The sequence below is a fragment of the Crotalus tigris genome, unplaced genomic scaffold (genome assembly GCF_016545835.1).
Source record: "Crotalus tigris isolate CLP2741 ecotype Arizona unplaced genomic scaffold, ASM1654583v1 scf7180000024506.7606697, whole genome shotgun sequence".
Lineage (NCBI taxonomy): Eukaryota > Metazoa > Chordata > Lepidosauria > Squamata > Viperidae > Crotalus > Crotalus tigris.
In genome coordinates, this window is record NW_024100678.1 from 692,696 (window position 1) to 711,618 (window position 18,923).

The 18,923-nt window shown below is 37.4% G+C and overlaps 1 protein-coding gene across 1 annotated transcript in view; it reads left to right on the forward strand.

The window, feature by feature from the left end:
• SHB (SH2 domain containing adaptor protein B) overlaps nt 1-18,923 on the forward strand; it is a 176,153-nt gene that overhangs the window by 66,298 nt on the left and 90,932 nt on the right. The window contains exon 2 of the mRNA XM_039333544.1: nt 9,214-9,331. Within this exon, the coding sequence (XP_039189478.1) occupies nt 9,214-9,331 (118 nt within the window). The remainder of the gene's footprint in view (nt 1-9,213; nt 9,332-18,923) is intronic.

Here is an 18,923-nt window from a genome sequence, read left to right on the forward strand (position 1 = left end):
TGTAAAAACAGCAGTAAGGCAATTCAGAGAGAGCTTTTGTGTAGTACTTTGGAGGTGCTTGTGCAAATTTTGCTGGCAGGACCTTCTTTCTTTAAGTCACTGCACGCAGTTGTTATAAGATGGAGGAGGGATAGCCCTACTTACTGAGCTATGAACTTTTTGGAAAAAGCAGGATGTATAAGGTTATAGAAGAGTATACACCTGGTCTTAGTGCTGTGTGAGAATTAAGCTGTGAAAAATAAATTTTGTTGACAAATGGTTGTATTAATTTCTAATGTTACAATAGACAAGCTCCTTCAGATTCAGTCTAAACTAAGACCCTTCCAATTCCGTTATTCCAAGAAATATTTCTTGGTGGTGCTTAAGAGTGTTTTTTGTTAGAATGTCTTTCACTTCCTCTCTTGAGTGTCCCCTGCGCTACTGCTCCCAGGGAGTAGAGCTTTATGAAGGAAAAATCTATCAGTAGTTGCTTGACATGAATCTTAATGGAGACGTGTAACTTCCATTAGGTGTAATTGCCTCTGGTTTCTGAAGCAGTTAAACAGATTAGAAGCGGGTTTTACACCTGAAATATAAATGTCCTCCTTGCTGAGTAGGCAAGGGCATGATGGAAAGATGATCCTTGCTCTATTAATCAGAATACATGGTGGTCTTGGAATTCTCACTGTGAGTGAATGAGGTTGCCATCCTGCTCTATTTGAATTGCAGAAAAGCAGCTTGAAATGCCCAATTTCTGGCATCTGCACTGAATTTGTGGTTGCTTTTTGAGGTCATGCCCAAGAAAGGCAAGAAAGGTGCTCTTTGCCAGATCAGTAAAACCACACAATGTATATAATGCCCCAGAAAACCTCCACCATCATCTTTTTTTTTTCATTTTCATCACGTGATGAGTTTTGTTTTGAAAAGTCTTGTAAACTGGGAAAGTTCACAGTTCAGTGTGGGAATTTGATAGAATGGCAGTAGCTAAAGGACTTCAATGATCATGAGTCTGTAGTCCAACAGTTTTGCACATTACTCTTTTGCATTGATCTCAGTGGTGTCCGTGGGGGAACAAGGGGGGGGGCAAAGTAATGAAAGCAGCATCATGGCATTGCAATAAAAGCCCCACTATTATTATATTTTTTTACATGCCCTGTGATATCACACAGATCCAAAATGGACAGAGCCTGAGTTGCGACGTCACTTTTGTCATTTGGATGAAAAGAACAAGACTCTGTAGATGCTAGTCACTGGTTTCTTCTCCTTCCTTGCCCTCTCCTATTGGAAATTCAAAATGTGGGGGGAGGGAGAAATGCTCATTTAGAAAAGTGTTGAAATTTCCAAATTTAATGTTCACCTTTGTTTATATGTTTGTTTGTTTTTTGCATTAATGAGAACTTTTTACACCCAAAATTATTTGATATATTGCAAAGGTCAGAAGAGCTTTGCCAGAACAAACCAGAGCTTCATCTAGTATGGTAGCTTGTTTTTTAAGAGTAAGAAACAGGTGTAGAATTGAGGTAATAACCATCCCTTTTTCATCAGAAGCCAATCTCTTATTGCTCCTTAGTATCTTGTTTCTGAAGCCTGAAGGTGGCACAGTAATTAATAGCAATTCATACATTTCCCCTCCATGATTTTGACTCACATTTATTTATTTATTTATTTATTTATTTATGAGACTTATATACAGCTTTAAGTGCAAGCACTCTCTAAGCGGTGTACACCAGTAAGCAATGTATATATTTACATTGCCCCCAACAATCTGGGTCCTCATTTTACCTACCCCGGAAGGATGGAAGGCTGAGTCAACCTTGAGCCGGTGAGATTTGAACCGCTGACCTGCTGAACACAGTCAGCTAAAGTGGCCTGCAGTACTGCACCCTAAAGTATCTAGGCTGGTGCTTATCACCCTGACTTGTATATATGATCGTGTAGCAGTCCCTTTCCACAATCTTTACAGAAGAATGCAGACTAAAAAAAAATCAAGTTTGGTGAAAAATCATTTTTATTGAAATGAAACGCCTCATTTGAAAAGTAATCTTAATGGTGGCTGTTGCATGGTTTCTATAGGAAAAGCCTTTAATGTCATGTTTGGCCACATTCAGTTTGAATAAAAGAGAGTATATGTAGATCAGGATTGAAGTGTTGATGCTCTCTGAACTTGGTTGTTGGCTTTTAGACTTTTCATTATCCAACTAGGTAAATAGTGAGTATGGGGTGCTACTGTATATAAACAGAGTGCAAACCCCACACTCACTAGCACTGATGATGCTACCTAGTTGGGTAATGAATAACCTGCAAGCAGATAATCAAGTTCAGGAAGCACCAAGGATTCCACCTTCAATTTACACATCAGGAAAAAAAAGGAACATGGAGAATTCCTGGATTAATCAGAGTATATGGAAGGATATGTAACCATTCTTATGATTTACAAGGATTTTTTCATTTAAGTTTTAAATCTAGGATCCATATATAAATGAACCAGGCACAAACTGATAATCAATGAAGATACGTATTCTGTCTATCTATTCTATGGTATTCCAGCATCAGCAACATTTTAGAAAAAAATTAATTTATTCTCATTGACTTTAAGAACTAAGTTAATTTTTCCTTGAAATAAATACTGGTCTAGGTACATCTTGTCTGGTTTTATACATGGAATGGGCCTTTAAAATCTTGCAACTGAAAATGCATTATTAAAACTCTGCCATGCAAACAAAGGGACCACCTCCAAGTCTCCCCCACCCCAGTTCTCCATGCTCCAGACTTAAACTTTAAAAAAAACAACTGTAGGCAAGTATGAAATAAACCATGTGTCAGCACAGGCCAGCAATTTTATCTAAGCTACAAATTCTAAATTGTAATTTAAACAAAAATAGAATTGGGCAGCTGGAAGATCTTTTGACAGCTTCTGATTTGTATATCTAATTTTAATAAGAATGAAGATATGTAGCTGTTTTTTTTTTAGAAAGAGACCAGGTTTACCAAATTTATCCAGATTATCTGATTTTTCTTCCCCCCCCCCCCAGTGTTAATGCTTTTGCAATAGCTTAATCCCTTGATTAATTTAATATATGGACTTTTGAATTGATGGAAGGTTTTTAAGAAGGATCCACCAGTCTTATCTAATGTTACTCAGATTAAAACCAGGTCATGATAGTTAAAACATCAGTCTTGGTTTACTGAATTTGCTTATTCATCAGTCCAATTGCATTGAGTGGTAGTTCCTACAAATCTCAGGATCTCTGTGAGTGTTGTTTTGGTGTAGTTTGAGTTCCTTGACAATCCTTTATTTGATTCAACTCAGTAGTGGTCAAATATTCTGTGAAGTTAAGGACAATCTCTTGTAAATAGCAGTTTGACTTTTTTTTTATTTCCTTGATATTATTATCTGATAGAAAAGGAAGGAGGAAGGCTTTTTACCCCTCATTCCAGTATTAGAAGTGGCTGAAGACATTTTTGTATATAAACCATACATGTGTTCTCTATCATTCACAAGGGTACATCGAGTTCAGCAACCAATCATTTAGTCTCATAGTGTTTAAATGCAAGAATTTGTTAAACTCCGTGTATAACTACTTTCACCTTTCTTTCTCTTTCACTCTGTCTGGGTTTCTCACATAATGCAGAAAGAATTGTTTCATTTGGAAAATGTTACCTAACATTTAAAAAAGTTTAAGGCATGTGCAGAAGAATTGCTAAATTGACAATAAAATGACTAGTATGTTGTTAAACTAGGGAGAAAAAAGAGCAACTGACAAGGGCTTACTTCATAGGAACGGGTGGAGAGAAGGGAAAATACAGCTTTAGCAAGCATTTTTTCTTCATCAGTGTTTCAAAATATGATACCTTGCCTTCTTTTCCAGCATTTTGGCACTTGTAACCCAGTTCCAATTCTTATCCTAGCTAGGAATTCTGGGCTTTTGTCATTCCAATGCCTACTGGGATGTCTCCAGACTGAACAAAACTGTGATGTGCTGCAGGGTTGAGAATGCATTACAGAAGCCCTTAAGCAAAACCAGCATTTAACACTAGCCTGTTTGACAGGTTTTTTAAGTTTAATTTACTCGTCTTTTTTTTTTCCTTTTTGGCAAATGTGAAGGCTGAATGATCATTTTTTTTAAAAAAAAAAATCATTCCTCATTTTAGGCTTCCTACTCACCCCAAGAAAGGCAGCTATTATGGTGTCAGCCCTTTTGCTGCAGGGGCACAGGAGAGCACCCAAGATGCTTATCTATCAGCAGCCAATCAGAGAAGTAAAATGGATGGTGTTTTCAGCTGCAGGGCTTCTGCAGATAAAACCTGCTGTTGTTAAAGGAAGAAATTACTCTTGCCTGATGCACACTGTTGTCTTTGAGCTGAGCACCCGGCCTTTGACACAGCTCTGACAGCACTGCTGATTACAGTTTGGACCCACATAGACAGGAGATAGCAAGCAGAGCAGAGGTCTTTCTTTGAGCGAACTGTTAAAGTGGCAATAATCAGCCAGTCATTACAAATGCTTAGTGGGGGGATGGGGAGTGGGTGGGGATAGAGACAGAGAAAGAAAAAAGAGAGGGAAGGGGGCATCCCCCTCATTTTGCACTTGTCATCTTTAGCCATTTGTATTTAATGAACCCCTTGAATACAGCTTAAATTACATGTCAAATGAGGGACAGAGTTAGCTTACACTTGAGTGGTCCAAAATAATAAAAAAAAAAAAACCCTACCCTGAAGATGAAACAATAATTACTCTGGAAATTGTCATCCTGGAAGAGTAGGGAGGAGTTGGCAAGGGCTCTGAAGAATATTAGGATGTTAAGAGATGCTTTGCTTAATCACACAAAGGCCTCTCTAGCTCAGCTGTACTCATGTCTTGTTTCCTGTTAATCTGCGCTCTCCTTTCATATATGACATTTGGCCATGCCAATGAAAAAAAGGAAATGTCCTTTTGGAGCTAGTTTTCCTAAGCCAGGGTTTCCTAGAATTCCTTTTGGGGGAGGAAGAATTCTCTCCCTATCTGTTAGGGAGACCTAGTTTATCTTCTTTGATGCCACTGTGCACTATAGGGGATTCTGGGTAAGTTACAGGACAGTTTATATGGAACATCAGCAGACCTGTTTGATAGTGTACTTACCTTGCTGTGTGATGGGTATAAAGCAGATAGTTACAGAGCTTTGTTATCATTACTGATCTTCAGAGGCAGTTCTTTAGATAGAACAAATATAGGCAAACATCCAGCCTGTTATCTCAAATCTGATGTAAAGTAAGGGCTAGGCCCAGTGTAAAGTGGTCACACAGGCAAGTGAAATCATGTTGAATCTCATTAGTCTGATACTGGAAAGATTTAAATATAAAAAATTATATCTGAGATCAAGATCTTTAACAATAAATAAATGGAGAGGAATGTCTTTTTGTATTGCTATTATAGAATAATTTAGAGTTGGAAATCACTGAAGATAACTTGCAAGTCATATCTCTCAATTGTTTGCCAGCTTTGCTATAGACCACTGTTAAAAATCCTCAGATTAACATGTAAACGAATTTATTGACAATTCATAGAAATAGTAAGTGTACCCAGTATTTAATAATATAAAATATGCTAGGGCTCAAATGCATTACTTAAACAAGATACTAAGCTTGATTAGAACTTTTAACATGCAGTTAAATGATATTTTAGAGGCCATCTAAATATATTTAAGAAGCAATAATAATTAGAGTCAGGTTTATTTCTGAATATATGATTTTGCTTCTAAAATGGATAAACATATTGGAAAAATAAACAGATCCTATATAGTAATTATTAAATGCTCAAACAAGCACATAAAGTATTTCAAACACTGTTAAGTTCTGTACAGGTAGTCCTAAACTTGCAACCATTCATTTAGTGACCAATTAAAGTTATGGCAATGCTCAAAAAAAGTGACTTACAACCAGTTCTCGCACACATGACCATTGTGGCATCCTCATAGTCGTGTGATCCAAATTTGGGCACTTGGCAACCGGTATGTATTTATGACAGTTGCAGCATTCTGAGATCATGTGATTATCATTTGTGACTTCTGAGAAGCAAAGTCAATGGGGGAAGCCAGATTCACTTAATGACCATGTGATTTGCTTAAACATGGTATGATTCACTTAACTGCAGCAAAAAGATGGTAAAATTGGGTGTGACTCACTTAATGACCATCTCACTTGGCAATAGAAGTTCCAGTTCCATTGGTCTACTTGTAATATATAAAGTATCTCTTGATGTTCTTATGAGGAAGCCAGTCAAATATGTTCTGGAGGGCGTGATAATTAAGTGGATAAGACAACAGGCTAGAAAGCAGGAGACCATGAGTTCAAATCCTGCCTTAGCCAAGAAAACTAGCTGGGTGACTTTGGGCCAGTCACTCTCCCTCAGCCCAATCCATCTTCACAGAGTTGCTGTTGTGAGGAACACAGGAGGAGGAAGATGTGTTGGATATGTTTACCACTTTGGGTTGTTTGTAAAAATAATTAAGGCAGAATACATGTAAATAATTGTGTTCAGAATAACTAAATAGCTGAGTGATTATTTAGAAAACTCAAGGAAAGTATGGAGAGAGAAATCCCAATTCTCTGTCTTGCACTCTTCAACATTTGTATTGATGTGTTTGATGAGGAGATAGATGGAATATAATATATTTATTAAAAAAGTAATCTGGAATAATACCGTATGTGCCGGCGTATAAGGCGACTTCCGCGAGTGCTAAAATCGGCGCCAAAGACGGGGGTCGTCTTATACGCTGAGTCGTCTTATACGCCGGAAATACTGGTAGTTTCCGGCGTATAAGACGACGTTCTAGGAATGCGGCCCGGCGATAAAGACGGGGCCCGGCGATAAAGACGGTAATTGATAGCAAACTGAATAAATATATTCCTTCAAAAAAGGCAAATGCGGTTTTAGATTGCATCAACAGAAGCATAATTTCTAAATCAAAGGAAATAATTACATCCATTTTATTTTTTTTGTTGGTCAAGTACTACTTCCAGTTCTGTGCATTAAGTAAAATTCAGACAAATTATTTCAGATTCAGAGAAGGGCAGCCTTAATGATTGGACTCTTGGAAGTCAGTCTTAAAAGAGGGATTAAAGGAACTAAGAATATTTATCTCTGAGAAGAGAACACCACAGACAGTTATAGTAACCATTTTCAAATATCTGAAAGGATGTCACACAGGAGAAGATCAAAATCTTTCTTTTTTAACCCAGAAGGATTGATGATTTCAAGTTACAGAAAGGCATGTTCTAGTTGGTGGTTAGGAAGAAAAATTATACCGGTAACAGTAAGAGGAGTGGAATCGGTTACCAGGTGGACTCTTTTTCATTTTATGTATTCAAACAGAGGCTGGACTATCATCTGTTGGAGATGCTTTAATCTGGAGGGTTACTGGAAATTTAGCAAAAGGAGGATATCTCCTCCGTCCAGCAGACATAGCTTTAAAATCAAATATTATGTTTTTTTAATATCTTTTTTTTAAAATATGGTCTATTTTCAAAACAGTAGATATTCAAGCTTTCATGTATTGTGACTTTGTATATTGTCTGTTTCTTTCTTTCTCTCATCCATCAACAGCTTAGATTTGCATTATTTAATTTATTTCCTGATTCCAGCAACCGGCTTCAATTCACCACTTCCCATCTATGACCACTGTGGTTGATTCTGTCACAAGAATCATTATTAAATATAACATGAAAAATATTATTTGTGAGAAATTCCACTCACATATTGAAAATTAAATATTTGTTGGAGAAATGTAAGGATTGAAAACCAGTCTTGGATGCTGGAGTGATTTCATCTCCCCCTCCCTCCTCCCTCCCCCTCCCCCTCCTCCTCCCTCCCCCTCCCTCCCTCCCCCTATCTCTGTCTCCTTCCCTCTCCCCTCATTTGAAGTTTTTTTTTGCTTTTGTAGGAAAGTAGACTAGTTATGTGTCCCGTCCCTCCCCCTTCCCCATTTGTCCTCATTTGCAGTTGTCTGTGACTTCCTTTGCTGGTTCAGATATCTGTAACCCTAAGTGAGCAGGACATTAAACTTGATGGCCTAAATCAGTAAAGTCTTATTATTTTAAAGACAATAAAATAAAGATATTGGATGTTTGATAATTACATTAATTTTATTCAGCCATAGATAGCTTTTCATGACACATTTATACAGCTAGTCAATTTCTTAAGGGATGTTGTATTTAGTCAAAAATGAAGCAAAATGTTTCATATTCTATGGAAGTGTTCAGATATGACTTGCTTAATATCTACATATGGTCCTTGACTTATGACTGCAATCGGAACCAGAATTTGGTTTCAAATTGTTAAGATCCTAAATTGAGGCATCCACATGACCAGAAGTGATTTTACCACCATTTTTGCTATGGTTGTTAAGCAAATACCATAGTCCTTAAGCAAGTGCCAGTCATTAAGTGAATGTCACAGTCATTAAACAAATGCTAGTAGTTGTAATTTATTTATTCATTCATTCATTCAAATGGACTGTTTTCACCAGAAATCAGAAAAAAAGGGCTAGAAACCAGCAAAAAACTGATCATGAATCAGTCACATGACTGCAAAATGTTGCGACTAGTCATAAATGTGACCTCTTGCCAAGTGCCTGACTTGTGTCCCATGACCATGGGAGGCAGTGCAACCATTTACCAAAGCTGGGGGGTTTCTATACTTGCTATAAAGTACTGGTTCCGTTGGAATCATAAATGTGAATGGTGATTAAGGAAACAGTTGTTAAGTTGAGGACTAGCCATATTGGTAACATAGTATAGAGCAGGGGTCCCCAACTCCCAGGCTGCAGACCAATACCAATCCCGCCAGGAACTGGGTCACGCAAGGGAGCAAAGTCCCATTCGTGCATGCACGGAATCCAAGCAACGCATGAAACCACAATCAGCCTGGTCCGTGGAAAAACCACGGAACCAGCTTCCAAAAGGTTGGGGGCCCCTGATATAGAGCTTAGAAGGATGACTAGTAAAATCCTTTTTTACAACTGATGACTTTACAAATAAATTAATCTCCTGTCTGCCAGCAGCGTACATGCTAATGGAGGCACAGTAGGACCACTTAAACTTTCTAGGAAACTATTTAAAGGGAACGGACAGCTGCATCACGGAAAAGAACCTTGTGAGTTTGAAGCTGTGATGCTTTGAAGTGTTTTCAATAACTTGAAAGGGGGTGTTTAAAAATAGTACCCAAAGCTAAGAGTGTACCTTTTTTCTCTGTTTCAGGTTTTAATAGCTGATGACTACTCTGATCCATTTGATGCCAAGAGTGAAGTCAATAAAATGGGCAAAGGAGAAAACACTGGCTACATGGAACCATATGAAGCTCAGAGGATCATGACAGGTAAGACGGTCACAAGGAGCATCTATAGGGCTGTAGAAGCCACCTTTCTATCTGTCCTATTTCCCTACAACTGACCTTTTAGTAGGGTTAGTAAGAGCAGTATTTAAGGCTGACATATCTTCTGTGTTTAGTGTTTATTAGTGAATTAAATTATTATTCTCAAACATCAATATGTCCTTTTGCTTTTCCTGTTAATCTGGAGTGTTTCAATTTATGTTTCTAAATAATACTTCCATTTTTTTCCCATTCAGGAGTCTTTATTTTGCATTTGCTATACAGCGTATGTGTGAATATATGCAGTCTTAATTGCTTGATGTTGTTTTTAAGGTTCCACAAATAGGTTCTTTTTTTTTTAAAGTCTAATGCAGAATCTTTTCATTCGCTATAGATAATGACACTTAATGACTTGCACTTCTGTTCTTCAAATGTTAATTATCGCTCTGAATAAAAGATTCATAATAAACACAATGTAAGAAAAGCCATAAGAGTTGCATTGCTAATCATGATGTACATTAACAACCATGTCAGACAAGACAACAGCTGTAAATTTGTTGCCATTTTTTGAGATTTAGGCAAGTTAGCTGCGCAGCTGATTTATATACAGGGCTGTAGGGCTCTTTGGTATAAAGGCATAACCGTTTCTAAAAAATCCATGGCAATTGATGAACAATTGCACTTTCCACTAAAAGATTAAAAGTACACATATTCCCCAAAGGATAGGCATATATTCTGGGCTTATAATGTCATGCCCCTGAGCACTAACTCCCCAGAACAAATGATTTGTTAAAAATTTATTGACCGAGACTTAGCAAAGAAATTTCACTTGGGTGCTTACATTCTAGAGCACCACCAAACTTACCTTGTTTGGAAAACTAAATTAGGATAAGCTGCCCTTCTACACTGAGACCCTTTGCTGTTGCTACAGGAGTATAACACTTAGGAACAGATCAATTTCCAGGGATCCCTAAAAATGTAAAAAAAAGAAAGAAAGAAAAAACCATTTATATTAATGAAATAGGTATTGCTCATTTTAAAAATTAAAGAGTTTGAATGGTTTTATGTTGCTGTTCAGAATGCTTTAAACAGGCATACTGTATAACTACCTTGAACCTGAAATTTCTACTTGTACATGTTCTTTTTTTTGCCCTGTTAACCAAATGTGCAATTTTTAATAGCTAACATGATAGGGGAATTCTCAGATCTACAAGTATTGTTTTGATGTGTCAGTTTGTTCTTTTCAGTAGATCTTGTGGGCTCTTGTAGCTAACCTTTACCGTGCCCTGTCAATATATATATTTAGTTTGCTTAAGATGGAAAAACTGGGAGACTTCTGTTAACCTCAGCATTTTGTAATTAACATTGTTCAGGGCAGTGTAATCAATTCTATGCTGCAGGATCATTAGAAAGGAACATTAAACAACCTAAACAAAATATTGACTTGAAATTTAGAACTATTTTATCAAAAACCTATTTATTCAGTTAATTTTTCATATTTCTACACTTTGATCAAAGTGCCTGGAAGGAGAAATGGTGAAGATACAATGAAGCACCAGCTGCTCCATGGTTATAGATAGAAATTTCTCATCTTTTGTGAAAGATTAGTACATACGTAGACATCTGTCTTACTATCTTCTACACTCTTCTTCAAAGGGAATTTCCCATTAAACAAAATAATAATAATAATAAATTATTATTATTATCGATCATCGCACAGTCAGCCAGATGTTCAGACTGGATTTGGCATTTTGTCTACCTATCGAGTCCTTACCCAGGACCTGGGATAGGCAGATGTGGATGTTTGATGGTATTACAGATATCGTCGCAGGATGGAAGCAGTTCCTAATAAGGCCGCCTTTTGCAATTGACTAATAGCGAATTTGTCAATGCCAATGGTGTTCAAGTGGTGCTCCAGTTGTTTTGGGATTGCACCCAAGGAGCCTATGACTATTGGTACTACCCTTGCTTGCTTTTGCCACAGTCTTTCTATTTCTATTTGTAGGTCTTTGTATTTTGTTATCTTCTCCAGTTCTTTCTCTTCTATTCTGCTATCTCCAGGCACTGCCACGTCCACTATCCAGACTTTTTTGTCTTTCTTATCGACAATTGTTAAGTCTGGGGTGTTATGTTGCAGGTGCTTGTCTGTTTGAATTCTGAAGTCCCAGAGCAGTTTAATTTTATCATTTTCTATGACTTTCTCTATTTTATGATCCCACCAGTTTTTGCTTACAGGCAAATGATATTTTTTGCAGATCTTCCAATGTACCATTGTTGCTACTTTGTCATGCCGCTGCTTGTAATCAGTTTGTGCAATCTTCTTGCAACAGCTTACCAAGTGGTCCACTGTTTCTTTAGCTTCTTTGCATAGGCGGCACTTACTGTCTGTTGCTGTCTTCTCAATTTTGACTTTGTATGCATTTGTCCTTAAGGCTTGGTCTTGTGCAGCCAGAATTAGTCCCTCGGTCTCTTTCTTCAATTTTCCTGCTCTTAGCCATTGCCAGGTTTTATTATTATCTGCTTTCCCAGCTATTTTTTTAATGTATTGGCCATGTAATGCTTTGTCTTCCCATGCCTCTATTCTGTTCTTCATTTGGTCTTTCTTTTTTTTTTTTTTTATTGAAAATTTTTAAATTTTTACAAAAACAAATCCCCTTCCCATACCCCCCCCAACCCTACCTCACCCCCCTCCTCCCCAACCTCCCAAACCCTCCCCTAGACTTCCCAGAGCTGAATACAGGCTTAATTGAGAAAAAAACTTAAAACACTTTTAAAACCTAAACAAATTTAAATACAATCATCATTCTATATAAACTCCCTCCAAAAACGCAAATTTAAACATTACTTTCTTTGAATATCTATAGCTATAATGTAAAATCTAATTTCTCCCTCTTTCTTTATCCTAATACAAAAAGATAAACATATAAACCTTTGTTGTACCATTAAAACTAAATACTCTTAGAAAACTTAAAGTAAATACATATTTCCTTCAATCTTCATCATCTTCTCACCTATCCAAAAAAAAAAAAAAAACTTAAAAATCCTAAACAAATCTAGACACATTTAGTTAAACAAATTATTTTCTCTTAAAAATATTAATAATAATATTTAAAAGCTTGAAACACTTTTAAATCCTAAACAAATCTAAATACAATCATCATTCTATATAAACTTTCTCCAAAAACACAGATTTAAGCATTACTTTCTTTCCTAAACAAATCTAGACATTTAATTAAGCAAATTATTTTCTCTTAGAAATATTAATAATAATATTTAAAAACCAAATTTAAGCATTACTTGAAACTTAAACAAATTATACTCCCTTCGAAACACAAATTTATTAGAATCCCCTCACTGAAATAAACAAATTATAATCCCTTCAAAACACAGGTTTAAACAATATTATCATTAAAGGTTTAAAACTTAAAACTGAAATATATTATTATCCCAAAACACATATTTAGACATTACATAAGACATTATCCAAAAACGATATAAGTTTTACTTCTCCCACAATCTCAATAGTAAACTTCTTGTCTAAAGTTCTCATTCAATGTCCATAATTTTCTGTCCAATAACCAGTTGCACCCACTATAAACCCAAACTTCTTATCTAAAATTTTCATTCAATATCCATAATCTTCTGTCTAATAGCCAGTTGCATCTACTATAAGCACAATCCATATTGGTCTCTCTTGCCCGCAAGCATCGAAAAAATTGCGTGGAATTCTGCCCTTGAAGATCGCTCCAAAGAGTTTGTAAGTCCTGGTTGACCCACCAGCTCAGGAATCAGTACCTGTGAAACTTCCTCAACCTCCGTCTTCTGTTGGTCTTTCTCTTTACATTTATATGTTACTTTTTCTTTACATTTATATGTTGCACAAGTCTCAGGGACCGATACCTGTAAAACTTCCTCAGTGAATTCCTCCTGGTGTTGATCTTCACAGTTGTAAGTTGTACAAGTTATCCTCTGCCCGTTCCTCTCTTGTTGGTGCCCCTCAAGCTGAAATTTCCCAATTTCGATTTCAGGCAGCAATTCCACCCTTGAAGATTGCTCCAAAGACTTTGTAGGTCTAACTTCTCCCAGAGCTACCCTTGAAGATTGCTCCAAAGACTTTGTAAGTCCAACATCTCCCAGAGATTCAGAGACCGCTGAATATGAAACTTCCTTAATTCATTTGGTCTTTCTTGTAGGCCAGTTTGGTCTCTCCAGTAGTTAGTAAGCCTTCCTGATATACTAATTTCAGTGCATCTTCATCATTGTTCTTCAGATATTCTTCCAAAGCCATTTTTTCTTCTTCAACCATCTGATGTACTTGTAGCATTCCACGCCCACCTATTTGCCTTGGTAGATAAAGTCTATCAATGTCACTGCGTGGATGAAGGGCATGATTCATTGTCATTATTTTTCTGGTCTGCCTATCCATTGCTTTTAGTTCTGCTTGAGTCCAGTCCACTATTCCAGCTGTGTACCTAATGACTGGGATTGCCCAGGTGTTGATTGCCTTTATGGTATTTCCTCCATTGAGTTTGGATTTTAAGATCTTCTTCACTCTCTTGATGTATTCACCTCTAATCTTTTTCTTGACTTCAGTGTGCTTGATGTTGTCAGCTTGAAGGATACCCAAGTATTTGTAGTACTCTTCCTCATCCAGACTCTTAATGTTATTTTCGTGGGGCATCTTGATTCCTTCAGTTTTCACTATTTTTCCTTGTTTGATAGTAAGTGTGGCACATTTGTCCAAGCCAAACTCCATTACAATATCTTGGCTATATATACGGACAGTGTTGAGCAGCGATTCTATTTCAGATGATGTTTTTCCATACAGCTTCAGATCATCCATGTAAAGGAGGTGGGATAGTCTGGCAGATGTTTTTGATGTTTGATAGCCATGTCCTGAGTTATTCAGTATTGTTGACAGAGGAAACAGTGCAATAACAAATAGTAATGGTGATAATGAATCTCCTTGAAATATTCCTCTCTTGATATTAACCTCTCCCAGCCTCTCACCATTGATCTGCAACTGTGTCTTCCATTGTGCCATCGATCTTTGCACAAATTTTCTGATGTTTCTACTGACTCCTGTTATTTCTAGGCACTTTATTATCCAATCATGTGGCAGAGAGTCAAATGCCTTTTTGTAGTCAATCCATGCCACATTCAGGTTGGTCTTCCTTCTCTTGCAGTTTTCCAAGATCATTTTGTCTATTAGGAGTTGATCTTTTGTTCCTCTGCTATTGGGGCGGTTTCCTTTCTGCTCAGGTGGAAAGAGATTGTTTTCAACTAGATGCTGTTGTACTGCATCAGCTACCACACCAGTTAGTAATTTGAAAGTTGTTGGTAAGCAGGTAATTGGCCTGTAGTTACCTGGTGTTGCCCCTTTTGCTGGATTTTTCATTATTAGGTAGGTTTTCCCAGTTGTTAGCCACTTTTCAATTTCTCCTCCTTGTAGTATATTGTTGAACTGTTTGGCAATGAGTGGGTGTATAACAGTTAGATGTTTCAACCAAAACCCATGCAGTTCATCTTCACCTGGTGCTGACCAATTTTTGATTTTCTTTGCTCTTTTTTCTACCATTTTTGTTGTTATTACTAGTTCTTTCATTTCAACTTCTGTTTTATTTGCATCCACCTCTTTTAACCAAGCCGCATCCTTGTTGTATTTCTTTGGGTTATCCCATATCTGCTTCCAGAACTGCACTGTTTCTTTCTTGTCAGGTACTGACTGATTCCTTGCAGTTTCTCCATTGATGGATTGGTAGAAACGTTTCTGATTGGATTGAAATTGGAGGTTCTGCCTATAGTTTGCAATTCGAGCTTCATATCTACTGATTTTCCTGGCTATAGCTGTTATTTGTTGCTTTATTATTTCCAGTGCTTCCTTGATCTTCCTTGTTTCTAAGTGGTATTTCTTGATTAGGTATTCTTTGGTCTTCTTGTTCTTCAGCTTCTTTTCTTTCATCTGTTCTAGCTTGCTTGCATGTGATCTTAACTTGCTGATCTTATTTTCTAGTCTAACCTTCCATTTTTCTGGTGCACTGTTTGTTTGTTTTTCTTTTTTGTTGATTTTGCATCCCAGGTATTCTGTTATAACTGCAGCTGTGCTGTACATTAGTTGGTTTGTTTCTTGCAGTGAATTGGTGCTTATACTTGCTATTGCAGTATTTGCATCTTTTAATGCTTGTGCTAGCTGTTTCTTTGGAACAAGCTTCAATGCAGGTAGCCTTATTCTGTTGTTTTTGTGCTGTTCTAGATGCTCAGTTATTCTTTGTTTCAATTCTTTTATTTCTTTAGTTAGAGGGTTTTGTTCTTCCTGAGGAAGAGGTGCCTGGTTTCCAAATGAGAACAGTTGTATATCTCTGCTGGATTCCTTCACTGCCAACTCCCCCTGGTTTGCCTCTACATTCTGAATTACTTCTGGTAAGGCTTTGATTTCTTTGCCCTGGGTAAACCTTTGCAGTTCGTCCAATTCTGTTTCTGTGAATACTTTATTTCGTGTTATAAATCGGCGTTGATCTGCTAGTCTCTGTTCTGTTATTTCTGATTCTGGATGTTGTTCTTTCCAGAACTGGTGCATTCGTTTTAGATATCCTCGTCTTGTTGGACTTGATCTGTAGTAACAGATCATTATTTCTTTGTTTTCCATCACTGTGTATCTGCGACGGGTAAACACCTTTTCTTCCAGTAGTTCTGCAGCTGCTGGCCCTGGTTGCTCAACCAACAGTCCTGAGTCCTGTAACCCATTTTTCACCAGATATCCAGGAACTTCAATATCTAGCGCGGACCTTGTTAACCCGGGCGACATCCGAGCCGGTATGGCATTCTGAAATTTACGTCTCACCATATTTTTTATGGGAGAGACACTCTTTGTCTGACTCCTCTGATGAGACCTGTCCAGTATGGTTGAACCTCTGGCATAGCTCTCATCTTCCTCAGAGTACACAAGCCCCACAACCACGTCAAGGTAGTGCCTCACTGGGGGTTATTATTATTATTATTATTATTATTATTATTATTATTATTATTATTATTACTAACACCCCGGACTTAAGAATTGTCGATAAGTAAGACAAAAAAGTCTGGATAGTGGACGTGGCAGTGCCTGGAGACAGCAGAATAGACAAGAAAGAACTGGAGAAGATAACAAAATACAAAGACCTACAAATAGAAATAGAAAGACTGTGGCAAAGGCAAGCAAGGGTAGTACCAATAGTAATAGGTGCCTTGGGTGCAATCCCAAAACAACTGGAGCATCACTTGAACACCATTGGCATTGACAAATTTGCCATTAGTCAATTGCAAAAGGCAGTCTTACTAGGAACTGCTTCCATCCTGCGACGATATCTGTAATACCATCAAACTTCCACATCTGCCTATCCCAGGGTCCTTGGTAAGGACTCGATAGGTAGACAAAAATGCCAAATCCAATCTGAACATCTGGCTGACTGTGTGATTAATGATGATGATGATGATGATGACGATAAGGAGAAGGAGGAGAAGAGAAAAAGTAGTTGGAAGAGACCTTGGAGGTCATCTAGTCTAATCCCCTGCTCAGGCAGGAAACGTTATACCATTTCAGACAAATGGTTGTCCAGTCTCTTCTTAAAAACTTCCAGTGTTGGAACATTCACAGCTTCTGGAGGCCGGTTATTCCACTGATTAATTGTTCTAACTGTCAGAAAATTCCTCCTTAGTTCTAGGTCGCTTCTCTCTTTAGTTAGTTTCCATCCATTGCTTCTTGTCCTGCCTTCAGGTGCTTTGGAGAATAGCTTCTTTGTGGCAGCCCCTGAGATATTGGAACACTAGTATCATGTCACCCCTCATCCTTCTCTTCATTAGAGGAAACAATATAGTACAATCCCACTGGCCTGTTTTATCAACAGTAAAAAAATTTAAAGCAAACCTGAATTCAGAAAAACAGTAAAAAATTTAAAGCAAATCTGGATTCATTCATTCGTGTAAAGGAAAGGCAACACTTCAAGATGTTGGTGAATCATGATGGATTTAAAGGATTTTTTTTAATAAAAAAAGGATAAAACTAATATTCACATCTATAGTCCATGATAGTAGTAAATAAAGCCAAAAGGCAGTTTCAGATACTGCACCATTGAACATCTTCTTAGCTGATTTATATTCTTGTCAGCCCCTTAATTCTTGCTCCATATTTGTTGAAGACAAATTCCTTAGGGTTATAACAGTGGAAAGGTGAGTTGGAGCAAATTTGCTGGCTTAGTCTACATATAAATCATTCTATACATAAAACACTAATTTCCAAAACATATAATATCACTGTAAGATCTCAAGATCTTTTCATCTTGCTGATTTTTGAGATTCCTTATCATGGTTTTGTGTAGTATTCCCTTTGGGATTCCAGTATATACTCCTGAAAGAGATTTGGGAGTTAACTTTGCATTTAATAATGAATTGTCCAGAATCTGATGAAATCAGAGAATTATTTTTATATGAAAAAAAAAGAAATTATTTTACTGGAATAGTTTAGAGCTTGCTTGGAAACAAATCTGTACATCACACTCACTTTGCCATATGTGTTATTTGAGAGTCATACAATTAAATAGCATTTTCATACATTTCCCTTTATAATTACTTATTGTGCTTCTCTCTCTCTTTTTAATGACCTTACTTATTAATTCATAGAGGGAATGAAGATTGATATGTGGGTTTTCTTTCCGTCCTGTGGTTAGAAATAGAAATTTGATACTGGTGAAAGTTTCTCTAGTATACCCATCTTTTAATGTGCTTTAGTTCCCATGAAGCCAAAATCAGAAGCTGTAACTGGATCTTTTTGCAGTGTTGTTTATGCCCAGTACACTTTATCTGAAATTGCAATGTCGGAAGGAATCCCTAGCAGGGTAGTACATTTTAGGGGAGGTGTGTGTGTGTGTATTCTAATTTAATATTGATAAGATAGAAAAATGTGGGCTAGACAGCATCACCACCAGATGGATTCTTAGCTGGCTGACTAGCTGTACTCAGCATGTGGTCCTCAATGGAACCGCATCTACATGGAGGGAAGTGTGTAGTGGGGTGCCCCAGGGCTCTATTCTGGGCCCAGGGCTCTTCAACATCTTCATCAATGATTTGGACAAGGGGATAGATGGGGAACTCATCAAATTTGCAGACGACACCAAGCTGGCAGGAATAGCCAACACTCCAGAAGACAGGCTTAGGATACAGGAAGATCTGGACAAACTTGAACACTGCGCGCTACCTAACAAAATGAAATTTAATGGTAAAAAAAGTAAGGTTCTACGTTTAGGCAAGAAAAACCAAATGTACAGGTATAGTATAGGGGGTACCTTGCTCAATAGTAGTAACTGTGAGAGGGATCTCGGAGTCCTAGTAGACAATCACTTAAATATGAGCCAGCAGTGTGCAGCAGCTGCCAAAAAAGTCAACACAATGCTGGGCTGCATTAACAGAGGGATAGAATCAAGATCACGTGAAGTATTAATACCATTTTACAATGCCTTGGTAAGGCCACACTTGGAATACTGCATCCAGTTTTGGTCACCACAATGTAAAAAAGATGTTGAGACTCTAGTAAGAGTACAGAGAACAGCAACAAAGATGATTAGGG